The sequence below is a fragment of the Plodia interpunctella genome, chromosome 25 (genome assembly GCF_027563975.2).
Source record: "Plodia interpunctella isolate USDA-ARS_2022_Savannah chromosome 25, ilPloInte3.2, whole genome shotgun sequence".
NCBI lineage: Eukaryota > Metazoa > Arthropoda > Insecta > Lepidoptera > Pyralidae > Plodia > Plodia interpunctella.
Genome location: NC_071318.1, coordinates 5,627,817 through 5,642,970, shown reverse-complemented (window position 1 = coordinate 5,642,970; position 15,154 = coordinate 5,627,817). Strand labels below are relative to the sequence as shown.

Sequence of the window (15,154 nt, the reverse complement as noted above, 5' to 3'; positions counted from 1 at the left end):
CTTATTTGAACCATTACAAACTTTATGTGGTTTGTACGGTATTTTATTGTAACATTGTGTCTATGGATTTCAGTAATTTTTCAAATATACATATAGATTATGTAGGTGACAGGTCTTCTGAAAAACTGTCTTGCGTCTGCAAAAAATATATGATTAACAGTCGTAATCGCTAGTAGTTTGTAGCTTTGGTAAATATAATTTAATTTAAAATATGACGTGAAAAAGTGCCTGTAAAGGCCTAATTACTGAATAAATGATTTGATTTTGATTTTGGTAATAAAATAAAATCTTATACAGGGTTTCAGGTATCAAACGCAAAACTTCCTAAAGACTACTTGTAATAGCCAAGCAACACGAGACTGTACAGTAGCGCTATGTAGCGGAATCGAACATAGAGTTAACGTTTTATAGATACGACGTTACGTTTAGACAAAAGTCGTAGAACAAAAGATGTTAGTCTCTATGTACCTTATGCCCCTTTTGAAGGCTATGCGTTAGATACCGGTAATTAAATAACAAATTTTAATTAAGAATTGTTTTTCTATTACAACTAACAATTAATATTAAATTCTTAGCAAAATAACATACATTCAACCTTTGCCCTTTATTAGGTATAGCCAAGAGCTCAAATTAATAGCAAAGTCGCCTTTATTACCATCGCATAAAGGTTGCTGGTCAACTTTATGAGTTGGTTATACTTTGCGCAGTACGGTGGACCAATATTGTCTTTTATAGGCGATAAAGGTGTCTCATGGGGTTTTAACTTTTTTCAATAAACTGTTACGACCTGTAATATTAGATTTTATGCTTAAGTCTTTATATAACACTCGCTGTTGCCGAGCTTGTATGACAATAATGGAATATTAGTAGATTTAGGTGCTTATAATCCTTCCCCTTAAATTTCCCTTAAATTGAAAGGAAAAAATTATAAGGCAGTTATAAGACCTGTCATAATGCATGGATCTGAATGTTGGGCGACGAAAGTGACGGACGAAAGGAAATTTCATGCGACAGAGATGCGAATGCTGAGATGGATGTGCGGGGTAACTAGATTAGATAAAATAAAGAATGAGTATGTAAGAGGAAGTATGAAAGTATCACCAGTTAATGAGAAATTACATAGTTATAGGTTAGGCTGGTACGGGCATATTTTAAGAAGAGATGAAAATCACGTCACTCACAGGGCATTAAAGATGGAAGTAAAGGGTTCCAGGAATAGAGGAAGAGCTAAGAAGAAATGGATGGAGTGTGTCAAGGATAGTATGAACAGGAAAGGAGTATCAATGGATATGGCGAATGACAGAACAAAATGGAAGGAACTTACATACTGTGCCGACCCCACATGAGTGGGATAAGGTCAAGAAGAAGAAGAATCCTATCCTAATCTTTAATTAATATTATAAATGCGGAAGTAGATTTGTTTGTTACCTCTTCACGTTTTATCTACTCAACCAATCTTATTGAAATATTCTATACGTGTAGTATGAAGTATGGAGAAGGACATAGGATAGTTTTCATCCTGGAAAAATAACTGTTTCCGTGGAAAAATTACGCGGGCGAAGCCGCGAGCAAAAGCTAATATTATAAATGCGTATGTAAGTTTGTTACCTCTTTACACTCTATAAAATTTGCATACATGTAGTTTGAAGTGTGGAGAAAGACATAGGGTATCTTTCATTCTGGAACAATACGTCTCTCGTGCCGCGGCGAACAGCTAGTAAACTATATCTTACTAGCTTTTGCCCGCGGCTTCGTCCGCGTTAATTTTCCGGGATGAAAGGTACCCTATGTCCTTCTCCATACTTCAAACTACATGTATGCAAAATTTCATGAAGATTGGTTGAGTTGATAGAGCGTGAAGAGGTAACAAACAAACAAACTTACTTTCGCATTCATAATATTAGGATTAGGAATATGTGGTACTGATTCTCATAAATTATCAGTTGAATTGGTTGGATTACACCAATTGTGGACAGTATTAGCCCATATTAACTTTATTGACATAAATGACATTGGCTCAAGTACTTGTAATTAGCCTAAATACTTATCAACAGGAACTTAAACGTCCGGTGTCGAAACGTCTTTGTAAAAACTTTACAAGATGCAGTTCACTACAACTTTATGTTAACGATGATAAGAGTGAGAATGCAGTGTGACATGTTAAGTTTGTGTCTAGTTACAAATTTAAATGTGCAGGTGTTGTCGACTCTATTACGTAGGAGATATGGGTGAATATGCGTTGTTGTGGTTGTGAACTGCATGGGTAAACTGATTTCCTAGTTTACTTTTGCGACGACAATTTCCAAAAATGTTTATGTTGCAATGTTTATTTATGTAATAACTAGCTGCGCCACGGGGCTTCGGTACCGTGGGAATTTCGGGATAAAAAGTACCCTGTGTTATCCCGGGTTTATTCCAGCCGGAAGCCGGGAGTACTATATTAATCCTAACTAATATTAGAAATGTGAAAGTAAGTTTGTTAGTTCACGCTCTATCTACTCAACATAACTAAACTAAAGTGCAGTATCCTCATAACATATGTAATTGATTTATGACATTATTACGTACGTTTTGTACATTTAGCTTTTTATTTATATATATATATTTTGTGTGACAATTTTCAATAATTTTATTGGAAATACATATTTTATTTTATTTATTCATTCAAATTTTGACATTTTTAATAATGATGTAAATTCGTCCTACTAATTTTTAATATATGTATAAGACCTATATTTGTTAATTGACGTCCTTGGAGAAAAGGCTGCGGTGAAGTTTGTTGCGCCGCTTCTTCTTCACATGCGCTTTGGAAGCCGGCAGTAGACTTAGTTTAAGTAATTTTTTTGACGTCAATAAGTGATGTATATCATCCTAAATTGAATAAAGAATTTTGAATTTGAATTTAATTTGAACAAATCTTCTTGAAATGTTGCAGACATATAGTTTCAATTACGGAGAAGGACATAGGGTACCATTTATGCAGGAAAAATATATGTTCTAGTGGAAAACTCACCCGGGCGAAGCCGCAGACAAAAGCTAGTATCTTATTCAAGTAAAGCTTGTAACTAGTGTTATGTATTTGTTAATTTACCGTTATTATTCATGTCTAACTGTCAGTATTCATGTAAACAAATGCAAGATCTACGTTTATATCTTAACGAGTTCGCGGCCCGGTGAGAAAACGCTATTCTGACCTGGTAGTCCTAGGTGAGCGAGTCAACGCTGCATACGTAATGCAACGCTGTGCGTGTGTAGGTATAATCAACGTAACTTAATTACTTATACTGTGATTTTCGAGATATTGGAACGATGATCTTGATGAGATTGCTATCAGATACTTAGAATTCATTGAAACTGCCATAATATGATAGAACGTATATAAACTCATCTCTCACTCAATTTCAGCCTGTGTATTACTCCTGGGTTGATTTATTAAAGATAAAACTTTATGGAAAAGTTAATTTTCTGCTGATATCGTTATAAGAATCTACAATTAGTAAGGGGCGTTTTTGCTAGTTCAAACATCGCCCGAAAATGTTCATTATTATTTATTTACTATATTAGTTATTAACATTTAGGAAGTATATGCAAATATTATTATTTTATCGGTGCTTTGTTTATTGATTGTAAAATTTTTCTAATTGGCTTCAATTCAAATTTTTTTCCGGTTGCCGCGCCGCGTCGTGTTACCTATCCGCATTTGTTGCTCACCACCTTGTCACATGTCAATCGAATATTGCTTTTTATGGATCACCTTAAAACTAAGCGCAATGTACGTCTATTAGCTTGGCTGTAATGTTAGTCCAATGTAAAGCGAGCATTGTATACGTAATTATTACAATTGCGTAGCCGGCGCAGAATCTCACATCAATTTTTACGAGGATTTACTTTGTTTCAATATGGTATAGACCCTCGTATGTTGTGAATTCAGCCGTAAAATGTCGGAGCCCAGGGTCCACTTTCCTACTTAGTATTCAGACTATTGGCAGACGTATCATCCTTGACAACGATATATTTTGCTTGATCTCCACCAATACTACACCATGCCAATATTATCCGAAATTTCGTTCGTATCGTTAAAAAATTGTAAGAAACAATAATAGTAAGCTCTTTTGGCATGATAGGGACCGACACTGTTCAAATGAGTTTCTTCCGGTATTTCTTCTCAGCAGTGGTCGTTCCGAAATGCCAGTAGTTTGTAGCTTTTGAGAAATAACTATTTAATATAAAAATTGCACGTGAAAAAGTGCCTGTGAAGGTCTAATTTCTGAATAAATGATTTGAATCGAAACTTAAGACCGAACTTATCAGAAGCTGCGTCTATGCTTCGCTATGTAAAGCTAAGTTTCGTACAAGCAATACAATTTCGTAACTATTACAAACCAAATTCTATTGGTTGTTCGAAACTTAGCTTCGATTAGCATAGGATAGCACAGCTCCTTTCGAGTCCGGCCCTTAGCAACACTTAGCTTAGCACAGCACATCATCGGTCGACTTTGGGACCTGTCACGGAAGCGCAGTGCCCAACGTTCGAATTCTCTCAATTTGCAAATTCGCAATGTCGGTCCATTTCATAGAACCGCTAGGTGAATACGAAAGCGAGACAAAACGATTACACGGCAGATATAGTGCGAACAAACCAGCGCATGCGCTCTTAGTTTGACAGAAATAACTATAGCACGCAGCTTTCTTACGTAAAAAGGATATTTAGAGCTGAATATTACGTAAAATAACACTATTAGTATGCAAGTTTCAGCGGTGGCGGTCGAACTGTCAAGTCTTGAAGTGTACAATCTTGGACCTATCAATCATACCTATTTTGTTAACATTAACACTACGTAATGTGTAACAATATACTATGCTAAATTACATAAGTGATTGTTAACACTTTATGTTATGTGGAACAAAATCCTATGCAAAAATTACATAAGATTAAGTAATACGTATACGTACGTTGATGTATTTTTGTATTTCTTGGATGTAATGGTTCGAGAGATAAGTTTACGTTCCATTTTTTCTTCCCAGTTGTTTCTTCCCCAAAAAACAGACACAAACCCATCCTTTGTCATTACTAAATATAATACAAAACTAATATTATAATACAAGGTCCTCTGTCACGTCTGTCTGTCTTAAAACTACCGCACGGATTTTTATGTGGTTTTCACGAATAGGTAGTGTGATTTCTGTGGAATATAGAGTTCATGCTCATCTTTTGGACTCCTTTTCCTCCTGATTTTCTCTTTTCTGTTTAGCTTTTATCTGTATTTCTTGGACATAATTTTTATTATTTTGGTTTGTATGTGTTTATATATTGATATATATGTAGTCTTATGTATATATGCATTGCTATTTATATTTATATTTTATATATGTAGTTATTATTGTATTTGAGTATGTGGTAGTACTTATTTGTGTTTAAGATATTTTTTGCGCCGCACAACTTTTCTCTGTTTCTCGTAATGGTTAGCCGGGAGAGAATGCTTATAGCATTAAGTTCGCCATTTGTTTATAAGTATGTTTTTACTTGGAACAATAAAGACTTATAAATAAAAATAAAAAATATATATAATTATGTTTCTACCGGAACGAAGCCGGGTCTGGCCGTTAGTCTACATTTAAGTTATGCTTCGATAATAGTCTATACAAAGCACGAAGATATATCATGACCCCTAATGTATCATGGGTCATCGATGGACATAAACACAGTAACGGATAAAACACACCTTGAATCGACAAGCACAAATATATTTGCCCGCGCTGGGAATCGAACCCAGGACCGAATCGAATCCAGATAGCGCAGGGGGGTAGTGACCACTAGTCCACGGGTCGTTTGTGGACTTTTTGGGGAGAAATCCGGAAAGTACTTGGCATAAATCATTTCATATTTAACGTTATTCTTGTTTAAATCAGAAACAAAGCATATATAAAAAAAAAAATAAAAAAAAAACACCGATAAATAGTTACTAAGTAACATCCTGATAATATTATAAACGCGAAAGTTTCTGAGGATGTACCTATGTGTGTGTGTGTGTGTATGTTTGTTATATTTTCACGCAAAATCAGATTATTACGGTTATTTGGTACACGGGTAGAATATAACCTGGAATAACACATAGGGTACTTTTTACCCCGAAATAACACATAGGGTACTTTTTACGCCACAGAGCGAAGCTAGTATTTTCATAAAGACTATTAAAATAAAATGCGTATTTTTTTCCAATTCTTTATTAAAATCTAGTAAAAAAATGTCGGCAAAATCTAAAAAGACGTGAGCTAGCATAAACATTGAACAATCCATCCAGGCTTCAAGGAATCCGCGCACAGTTTGTTTAAATACGCGATTCTCCATATAGGCCTTTATGATGAGACGGGCCGTGAAATTTCTTCCACCTGGCGACTGCCGATTGTTAAGCTTCCTTATTTACAAATGGTTAGAAGAATATAGTGAATAGTTCGACGTATTGTTCACAAATACATGTGTTTGGAACCCCGTTTTGTTAAATTACTTCTTCAGTTTACTGTATTTTGAGTTGTGGTGGAGTATTATACTCCCCAATTTTTATTTGATGTCTAGAAAATAATTTAGCGCGTAGCGCGTTTGAAATACACACAGCGCCATCTAATGTTTTTATTACAAAGTTTTTATTAGCATTTAGCGCTTAGCGCCACCTTAAAATCAATAAAAGTTTTCATCGCCCACCACTTGCTTCCGGTGTTTTACAATTTGAAACCTTAAAATAACACGTAAGATATTTTTTTATCCCCAATTTCCCTGTTCAGGTTGTTAGTTGGACTGTATAATATATATATATATATATATATATATATATATATATATATATATATATATATATATATTAGGACAAATCACACAGATTGAGCTAGCTCCAAAGTAAGTTTGAGTGTTATGGGATACTAACTCAACGATACTATATTTTATAACAAATACATATATAGATAAACATCCAAGACCCGGGCCAATCAGAAAAAGATCATTTTCCATCATGACCCGACCGGGGATCGAACCCGGGACCTCTCGGTTCAGTGGCAAGTACCTTACCACTGCGCCACCGAGGTCGTCGTATTTGTGTTGCTAGGTTAGGTTGGTCGCAGGCTTCGAGACGATGCGTTTATTGTGGCACACACAGGAAGAAGGGCAGACACATGACAATTTTGCCGGTAGTAAATATTCATAAAAACTAAACTGAATGTTGTTAGATGCAACATTCCCAAGGGAACGAAGCCCCAGGGCGCAGCTATAGGTAGTACTAGTATGCTTAAATAAATCTCTATCATTTGACCGTGTTTCCTGTTGCTTCTTCAGTCTTTAGAGCGCGGAACCATTGCTCAGTCGTGCGTCACGGTTACGTCAAGGAATAATAATTTAGAAAAACATAGAAAGTATATGGAGGAGTTTCAACGTACGCACGTAACGCACTTCAATGTGTATAGACAATAAAGAAAACAACAGGGCGGGGCCGCAATGTGATGCGTCGTCGCAACGGAGCGCAACGTGACAATGGAGCATGATCCTTTAACGTCGACGCCGCGTTAATGGTTTTCTATTTTCTTCTCTTGTTTATTGTCATTCACATATTGCAAAAAAATATTTAACCTAAGAATCGCGTGTTGGATCCCATAAAGTTTCCAACACTGATTAATTGTCGCCAACAATCAAGGCTCATCGCCATTTTACTCTATTTCCGGTCATTTTGTATTACGGTTGGTAATATTTATAATCTTAAGATGGTGTATGCACGCTCGTTGCGGGTGTGATAAAATGCAGTTTAATTTTTTCCCCTGTACGGATCAGCCGGCATGTGGCGCCATCTAGATGGCATAGTGTGAAATGTCATAAATAAATAAATGGAAAACACTCAACGGTCCACACTAATCACTATACTTGTATCGCGGATCCGATGGACACATACACAAAAATGAGCATAACACATTTAGAACCGCCGACAAATACGTAATCACAGTTACATACATTTCACCGTACCGGGGTTTGAAGCCAGGACCAGAACAGACAGCGGGACCCATATAAACCTATTCAGAACTTTTCATGAAATTTTACCTCCAGATAGCCGCCGGGCGTGGTGACTACGGTAAGCCATGGAGGTTGTCGTCGTGATGAAATAAACGCCGACTTTATAATTGGTCCCAGATCTTATATAAACTCTGTTTCCGATATAGCCCGTCGTGCTCATACGCACTTAATGCTGTTGTTAATTAGCCAAGACCCGCGATTCGTTTACGTTTCTACTTATGTTACAAAACAAAGTTTATTTAGTAAATTGCAAATTGTATATACCAAACATTTGAGTTAGTTTAGTTTAAATTTCAATGTTAAGTTTAGACCATAAATAATTATGGACTCCAAAATTAAATCGCTACATAGTACAAAACAAAATCGTTTTCCGCGTCCAGCCGTTTCTAAACTTTTCTTCTTTTAAACCACGCAACAGATTTTGATGCAGTTATTTAGAAAATTCACTCCGCATTCCGGAACGTAATACCAACATAAATGTGCTGGTCGCTTGTTGAAACGTAAAACCTATTTTGCTATAGCTAAAAAATGCTCAATTGAGTATAAAAGCAGGAATATACCCCAACTAGATGTTGCCCGGGGCTTCGCTCCCGTAGGAATTTTGAGATAAAATATTAGGCTAGAAACCTTGAATAATGTAACTAATGGTGAAAGAATTTTTGTAATCGGTTCAGTAGTTTCGGAGATTACCCGCCTCAAACATACAAACTCACAAACGCTTACCTCTTTATAATAATAGTATAGATTAACTTCAATTCACGGGACAAAATTTTGAGCAAATATTTTTTTCACTGAAAACCGTTTAAAATGAAATTATTTAATTTTCTGAATATTTTGACGAAAATCTGGCATTTCTATAACACAAGGGTCGTATAGCGTTCCAGATACAAAACAAAAGACTCCCGCCCAGCATGATATTGTGCTGCAAAGAAGTTTCTGCGTAAAAATATAACCTTTATTCAAGTGTGCTTAACTTATAATAGGCACTTGCTCGCAAATATTCCACAGACAAGATCCTGAAGTGGCATAAACAACGCTAATTTGCTTGCTCGGTAATTCCTCGAGTACATTAATAAAATAACAATGTTAAACAACCAGTAAATTCATACTTAAGCGCCCTTGTAAGCAACAATTGAAAATACGTCCGTTTCGCTCCGCATCGGCCACTCAAATAGGAAAATGCCACTTGAAAACTCGCTATTACCTACCCTCATCTTTTGTTCCATTTTTGAAAAAAACATTCTCTATTCAGCCAATGGGAACGGGCGTAGTACAGTACGTTGATTGGCCGAGGACCTCGAGTGAAACTGGAAATAAAAAGTGCTCGGGCAAATGAGTCGTTTCGTCTCGTTCGCGCGCGCGGTTTGTTGATGCTGTTGTCTCGCTTGGTTTTTCGTTTTAATTGCAAGCTTGAGAGGATGTGTAAAGGGTTGAGACCTTGAGTGTTGCACGTGTATTCTGCAAACGCATTCATCCTGTTTAATGGGGGCAGAGTCCTGTATGCGCGATGGGGGCTCGTTTCGCCAATTGTGGGACTGATATGAGAGAATATCGTTTATTGATTTTAATTTTATGAATAGCGGTAGATTCGGGGAAGGTAAAAAGTTCAATTACCTTTTATTGGATGGTAACAGGAATATTTTACAGTATTTTGTGTGTACCAACTTTCTCGATTTGATTTGAGCTTGAGCTGATTATGAAGATGGAAAAACAATAGAAGATTGTTGAAATTTTATTTCGATCGTCTCGATAAGATTTCTGATCTTAAACTGAGCACCCGTTTATAATAACTTTTAATTAGTTCCAACTGTCCCGTCTCTTTGTAATCAAATCTTGGGAGTTAAATTTCACCTACTTACTTTCACTTGTGATACAGATATAAAATGTCGCTTTAGTTTCAACGCATTTTTATGGTAAACAGAACCCAGGATTGGCTCCCTACGAGGGAACCTCTGAATATTTAACATGGATATGATTTTATTGTCGCGCTTTGGTTGCTAAAAAATGCTGAAATATCTCTGATGGTAATACAAGCTTGTGTCAAAAATGATATTTTTGTAATTCGACTCGGAAAAATTTGTGAGAACCAATAAGAGGCTACTGATAACGCATTATATGTGGTGTTATACAGCTTTTTCAGGGCACGTAGGGTACGACAGTAAGGTTTGGGGAGAGGTCACATTGGCTGTCGGTGTCAGAGCTCACCAAGACAAGATTTTTTACGTGATAGCTTATTTTAAATATTATTTTCTAGGAACCTAGCAACAGTGAGGAACCCCAAACCAGCCGGCAACTCCTCTGAGCCTGCTGCAGCACTGCACAAAGACAACTGCCATCGGCTCGAGTACTTGGTGGAGCGGCAGAAACAGCTGTGTCTACTATCTGATAAGATGATTCAGGTATTATAAATAAATATATTAGGACAAATCACACAGATTGAGCTAGCCCCAAAGTAAGTTCTAGACTTGTGTTATGGGATTATACTAAATCAACGATACTATTTTACAATAAATACATATTCTGTGTGTCACAATCTGTGTGATTTGTCATAATATATTAATACTGAATTATAATATAATAATACTGAATTTTGTTCTGATTAATTTTAGGTTTTCCAAAAGTTGACGTGACGCGTTGAGAGTACAAATCAAGGTTAACTTTTAAAACGTAAAAGCACGTATATATAAACTGAACCTTTGCCGGATCATTTTGTTGTCCGTTTGCGAAGAACGAATGAAAAGAACTTTAACTTCGCAAAAAAACACATTTTGTATTACACATTATCATAAGTAGACAATTTTTAAGCGTTCTATTCCAACGATAAAATCGTAATATTTATTTTTATTGTTCCTTTATAGCCGTATACTAGGCAGTAATAGCTGAAGTAATGGAAAACATTTAATTAGCCATCAAATTGATTGCAGATTACAATTTTTACGATTGTCTTACTGTTCATTCCTTTAATATTGTTATTTTGTATAAGGTCTAATGGATTGTACTTGAATGAGGTCTAACAAACACTTTTTTTTTTTGCTTTTGGGTCGGATCTTGACGGCCATAAATTGTCATGAAAAACGTTGTGTATGTTCCAACTAATAGACGTCACACTTTCTTGTTTTCTACAGACTTTTATTTAAGTTGCAATGTAGCTATATGTGTATGTCGTTATGTCCCTATGTCTGACAATGTATTGTGATATGCATAATCGTCACACATGCAGGAGTGTCCAGTATTTCCATTAATTACGTCTATGTCTCGAGTTAGTTTTAGTCTAAAAATATCTAAAAATTTAATTATAAAAAACGTTAATAAAATACGAACCATCGATTGTCTGGAAGAAATAGTTTTTAGCGATAACATTGACAATACTTCCTTGATTATAATGATATTCTTAAAATTAAATGAAGGTATGAAAAGAAACAGACAATTATGGAACGGAAAGACATTATACCCCGACCCCATACGTAAGGAGCAGGAAGAGGAAGAATTTTATGGTGTATTGTAAAACAGAGAGTTAATTCATTCAATAAATCTGACTCCGATAATTCCAGGTCCTGCAAACGGGTGCTCTTCAAGCTGTGGAGGAATGCCAGCATCAGTTCAGACATAGTCGCTGGAACTGCAGCACGACCGCGGTCGAGAACAGCACAGATATCTTCGGGGGTGTGCTCAAATTCAGTAAGTTTCGGGGTTCTAATGTTTAAATTAGCTTTTGCACGCGGAATCGCCCGTGTGGATTTCCCATGGGAACACCTATTTTTCTTGATTGATTTCTTTTAATCCATAATTGGTCTTCACAAACCACGATCAACATTAAATTCGTTTATTCATTTATATTGTTTGTTATTCAATGGAATTCTATCACATTTCACTTTACAACATCACAATATTAATGCGTTCCTAACCGCGTTTCGTAAGATCTAAGGGATTTGACGTAAACTATAACATCCGTAATCCTCTTTGAAGTTTACTGTTTGAAATCACTTTCAAAGCTGTTTATTTGTATTGGAAAGGTGAAATTGTACAAGAATGAAATTATAATGTATTCGACGTTTATGTTCTATGACCACGAAAGTAATTTTCAGCAAATTTTCAGGGGAGATAAATAAAGGGTTTATCTTGGAACACGTAGCACGTTATTCCACCACAAGTTCTCTCTTTTTTTTGAATGAGTACACGATATGGAAAAAGTGAGTACGTGGACATCAGTAACGTGCTACGTGTTTGTATGTTTCGTGGTAGGCCTTCTGTTTAATTTTATATAGACACAACTAAATGACGTCAAAAATGTTAAAACGGACAAAATTTACTTATACGGTGATAGAACAACGTTACATTTTGCTATTTGGGATTGGCATATGTCCAGAAAACGTCTTCGAGTCTTGCGATTCTTGACTATGTCTACCCCATATGGGATAAATGTGTTACTGTATCTGTATATCTGTATCATATTAAGTCAACAACTAGACTTTTAGTGTCTAAGATTACAGTGATACTAAAAGTAGCCTTTACCGCAGTAATTGTGTCGAATTTGTAATGAATTTGGATATGTCTATTATACGAGTATTATGTGTAGGTACTTCCAGTGCAAGTTTGTTTAGCTCAACGAATCATTTAGCTACTACAAGTTTAAAATATCCGAACATACGTTTTTTTAAACTGTCTACTTCAAGATGTTTCATGGAATATCTTCATGGATTCAGTGGCGTAGCTAGGGGTAGGGTGGAAGAGCGGGCCGTCCCGGGCGCCAACCTTAAATGGGCGGCCTTAATTAGCCTCATTGTGAATGTACATGTACAATTGTACAGTTCCAGTTTAGTGACTTTTCCAAGACTGGGCTATATTGTATACTAGTGCTACCATCATATTTTTGCCAATTTCTTTTGAGTTTGAAACGGTTCTCCGACAATTGCTTCGACAGAACCCTTCGTCTACGAACTATTCACCGACAAAAGGAGACATTCTGTCGGCGAATCGTTCGTAGATGAAGGGTTTTGTCGTTCAAATGCCCGATGTCGAAACATTCTGTTTGTCAATATACCTACTTTTGTAAAACTTTAAACGGAGCATTCTTACGAAGCATGTCGCGGATAAAATTCTTCTGTGTGATGAAGAAGTTACGTTGACGTTACGAATAAGAATTATGTGAGAATGGCTAAGAATGTTGTTCATAATTGTGTGTATTTTAAACATAATAATAATTAATTTTTACACAATTTTGAAATAAACATTTCCCCGTTTTCCTCACTAGTATCGATAGTGTTGTATGAGGTGAAAGAGCGGCAAATTACAAATCGGCTCAGGGCGACCATGTCTCAAGTCACGCCACTGCATCGACTGTTTATTTTCTAGTGTCTATCACGTGCAAACGTGCCGATGGAGTGGCTCAGCGTGAACAAACCACATGACCAGACACATCTGATCTTTCACTCCTTAAAAATACTTGTTGAGATGAAACATGTGATAGGTAAGGATAGAAAAGTGGAGGTCAAAGTCACTGGACAGTGCGGGTATCAATGATGGTCGTTGAACTTTTAGAAGTTTTTGGAATAGTTTCAGATTTTGTGTTAAATTTGTATTATAGGCGTGTATGGTTTATCAAATATAGCTTGGTTTTCTGTGACAACAGGTAGAACTAATAATAATAGAAATGAGAGCGAAAGAGACAGATGTCATTTTTCATTTGATATCTGTTACAGGTATCAAGCTATAATTTACAAGCTATAGTTTTTAGCTGCAAAACATTTATGTAAAGAAATATCAGCGAGCATTTTTTGTGGATAAATGCCGGGGCTGGCAGACCAGTTTGTATATAATCCTTTAATATACCTACCCATATACCAAAATTCATCCAAATAACAAATATCACACATTATAAATATATATACACACTCACATCAAAATATCGCATTAAATATATAATTAGGATAGTAGGATTTTATAGAAAGGATTAATATAAAATTTCTATATAATAAAATTGTTATAATATCGACAAGATTAGGGGGGATTATTATTACCTGTTTCACCGCTTTCTGATAAAGTATCTAATAGTCTATATGTAACATATCTAACAGATAGTGTTTTATACAAGGGTTTGATCCCCGGTCATGTGGTCATAATGGAAAATTATATTTTCCAGATTGGCCCGGGATGTTTATCTATATTATGTATTTGTTATAAGATATAGTATCGTTGAGTTAGTATCCCTATAACACAAGTCTCGAACTTATTTTAAGGCTAGCTCAATCTGTGTGATTTGTCTTAATATATTTATTTATACAAGTTTAAGGCTGAGGATAAAATCTTGGATCCAAGGTTATGAGGTAAAATTAATTTTGTATTATGGCTAACTGGCCAATCGCTTCAGGCTGATCTAACAGTTACTCTGTCTGATTACAATGTAATGTTTCGATAATCAGAAATTGGTGAAAAGTTCCTTAAGATATTCAGTCATGGTATATAATAAATTATTCCATCATTTTCAGAGTCCCGGGAATCAGCTTTCGTCCACGCTCTGTCTGCTGCAGCACTAGCTCACACTGTGGCCAGGGCGTGCAGTCGTGGTGAGCTGAATGAATGCTCCTGCGACGTTAGGTTAATATTTGTTAAATCTAATGTTCATTTTTTTTGAAGCGGTGGTGGTGTAATGGTTGAGACGCCCGCCTGTGGATCGAAAGGTCCCAGGTTCGAATACTACTCGTGCCACATGAGTTTTTATACCAATCTGACTCATGTGTAGTTAGTTTTCATAGTTCCACTTGCTTGCGGTGAAGGAAAACATCGCGAGGAAACCTGCACACTGGTTGATTATTAACTTGTGTGTGAAATGGAGAAGGCAATGGCAAACCACTCCAATACTAATACCAGTGTGTGTTTAATTCCACGTAATGACTACGACCCTCAGCCATGAGGAATACGACTATGAAGAAGAATTCTTATTTATTCCTACGTCTTCGTGATGTTGTATTAAGAAATCATCGTGATAATTATAGGCTATGTTTACACCCAGCATTGTATGTATATCACTTTATGTTTATTCCTTTAGGTATCGCATCCAAAATTTATAACAAAATTCCACAACAATATAAAGATCTGAATTTAAAT

At 36.0% G+C, this 15,154-nt stretch overlaps 1 protein-coding gene across 2 annotated transcripts in view; it reads left to right on the top strand.

The window, feature by feature from the left end:
* The window catches only part of LOC128680739 (protein Wnt-1-like), a 72,794-nt gene that overhangs the window by 51,082 nt on the left and 6,558 nt on the right, over positions 1-15,154 (top strand). For both annotated transcript variants that reach the window (XM_053764096.1, XM_053764095.2), the window contains exons 2-4: positions 10,305-10,449; positions 11,602-11,728; positions 14,536-14,644. In XM_053764096.1, the coding sequence (XP_053620071.1) occupies positions 10,305-10,449; positions 11,602-11,728; positions 14,536-14,644 (381 nt within the window). The remainder of the gene's footprint in view (positions 1-10,304; positions 10,450-11,601; positions 11,729-14,535; positions 14,645-15,154) is intronic.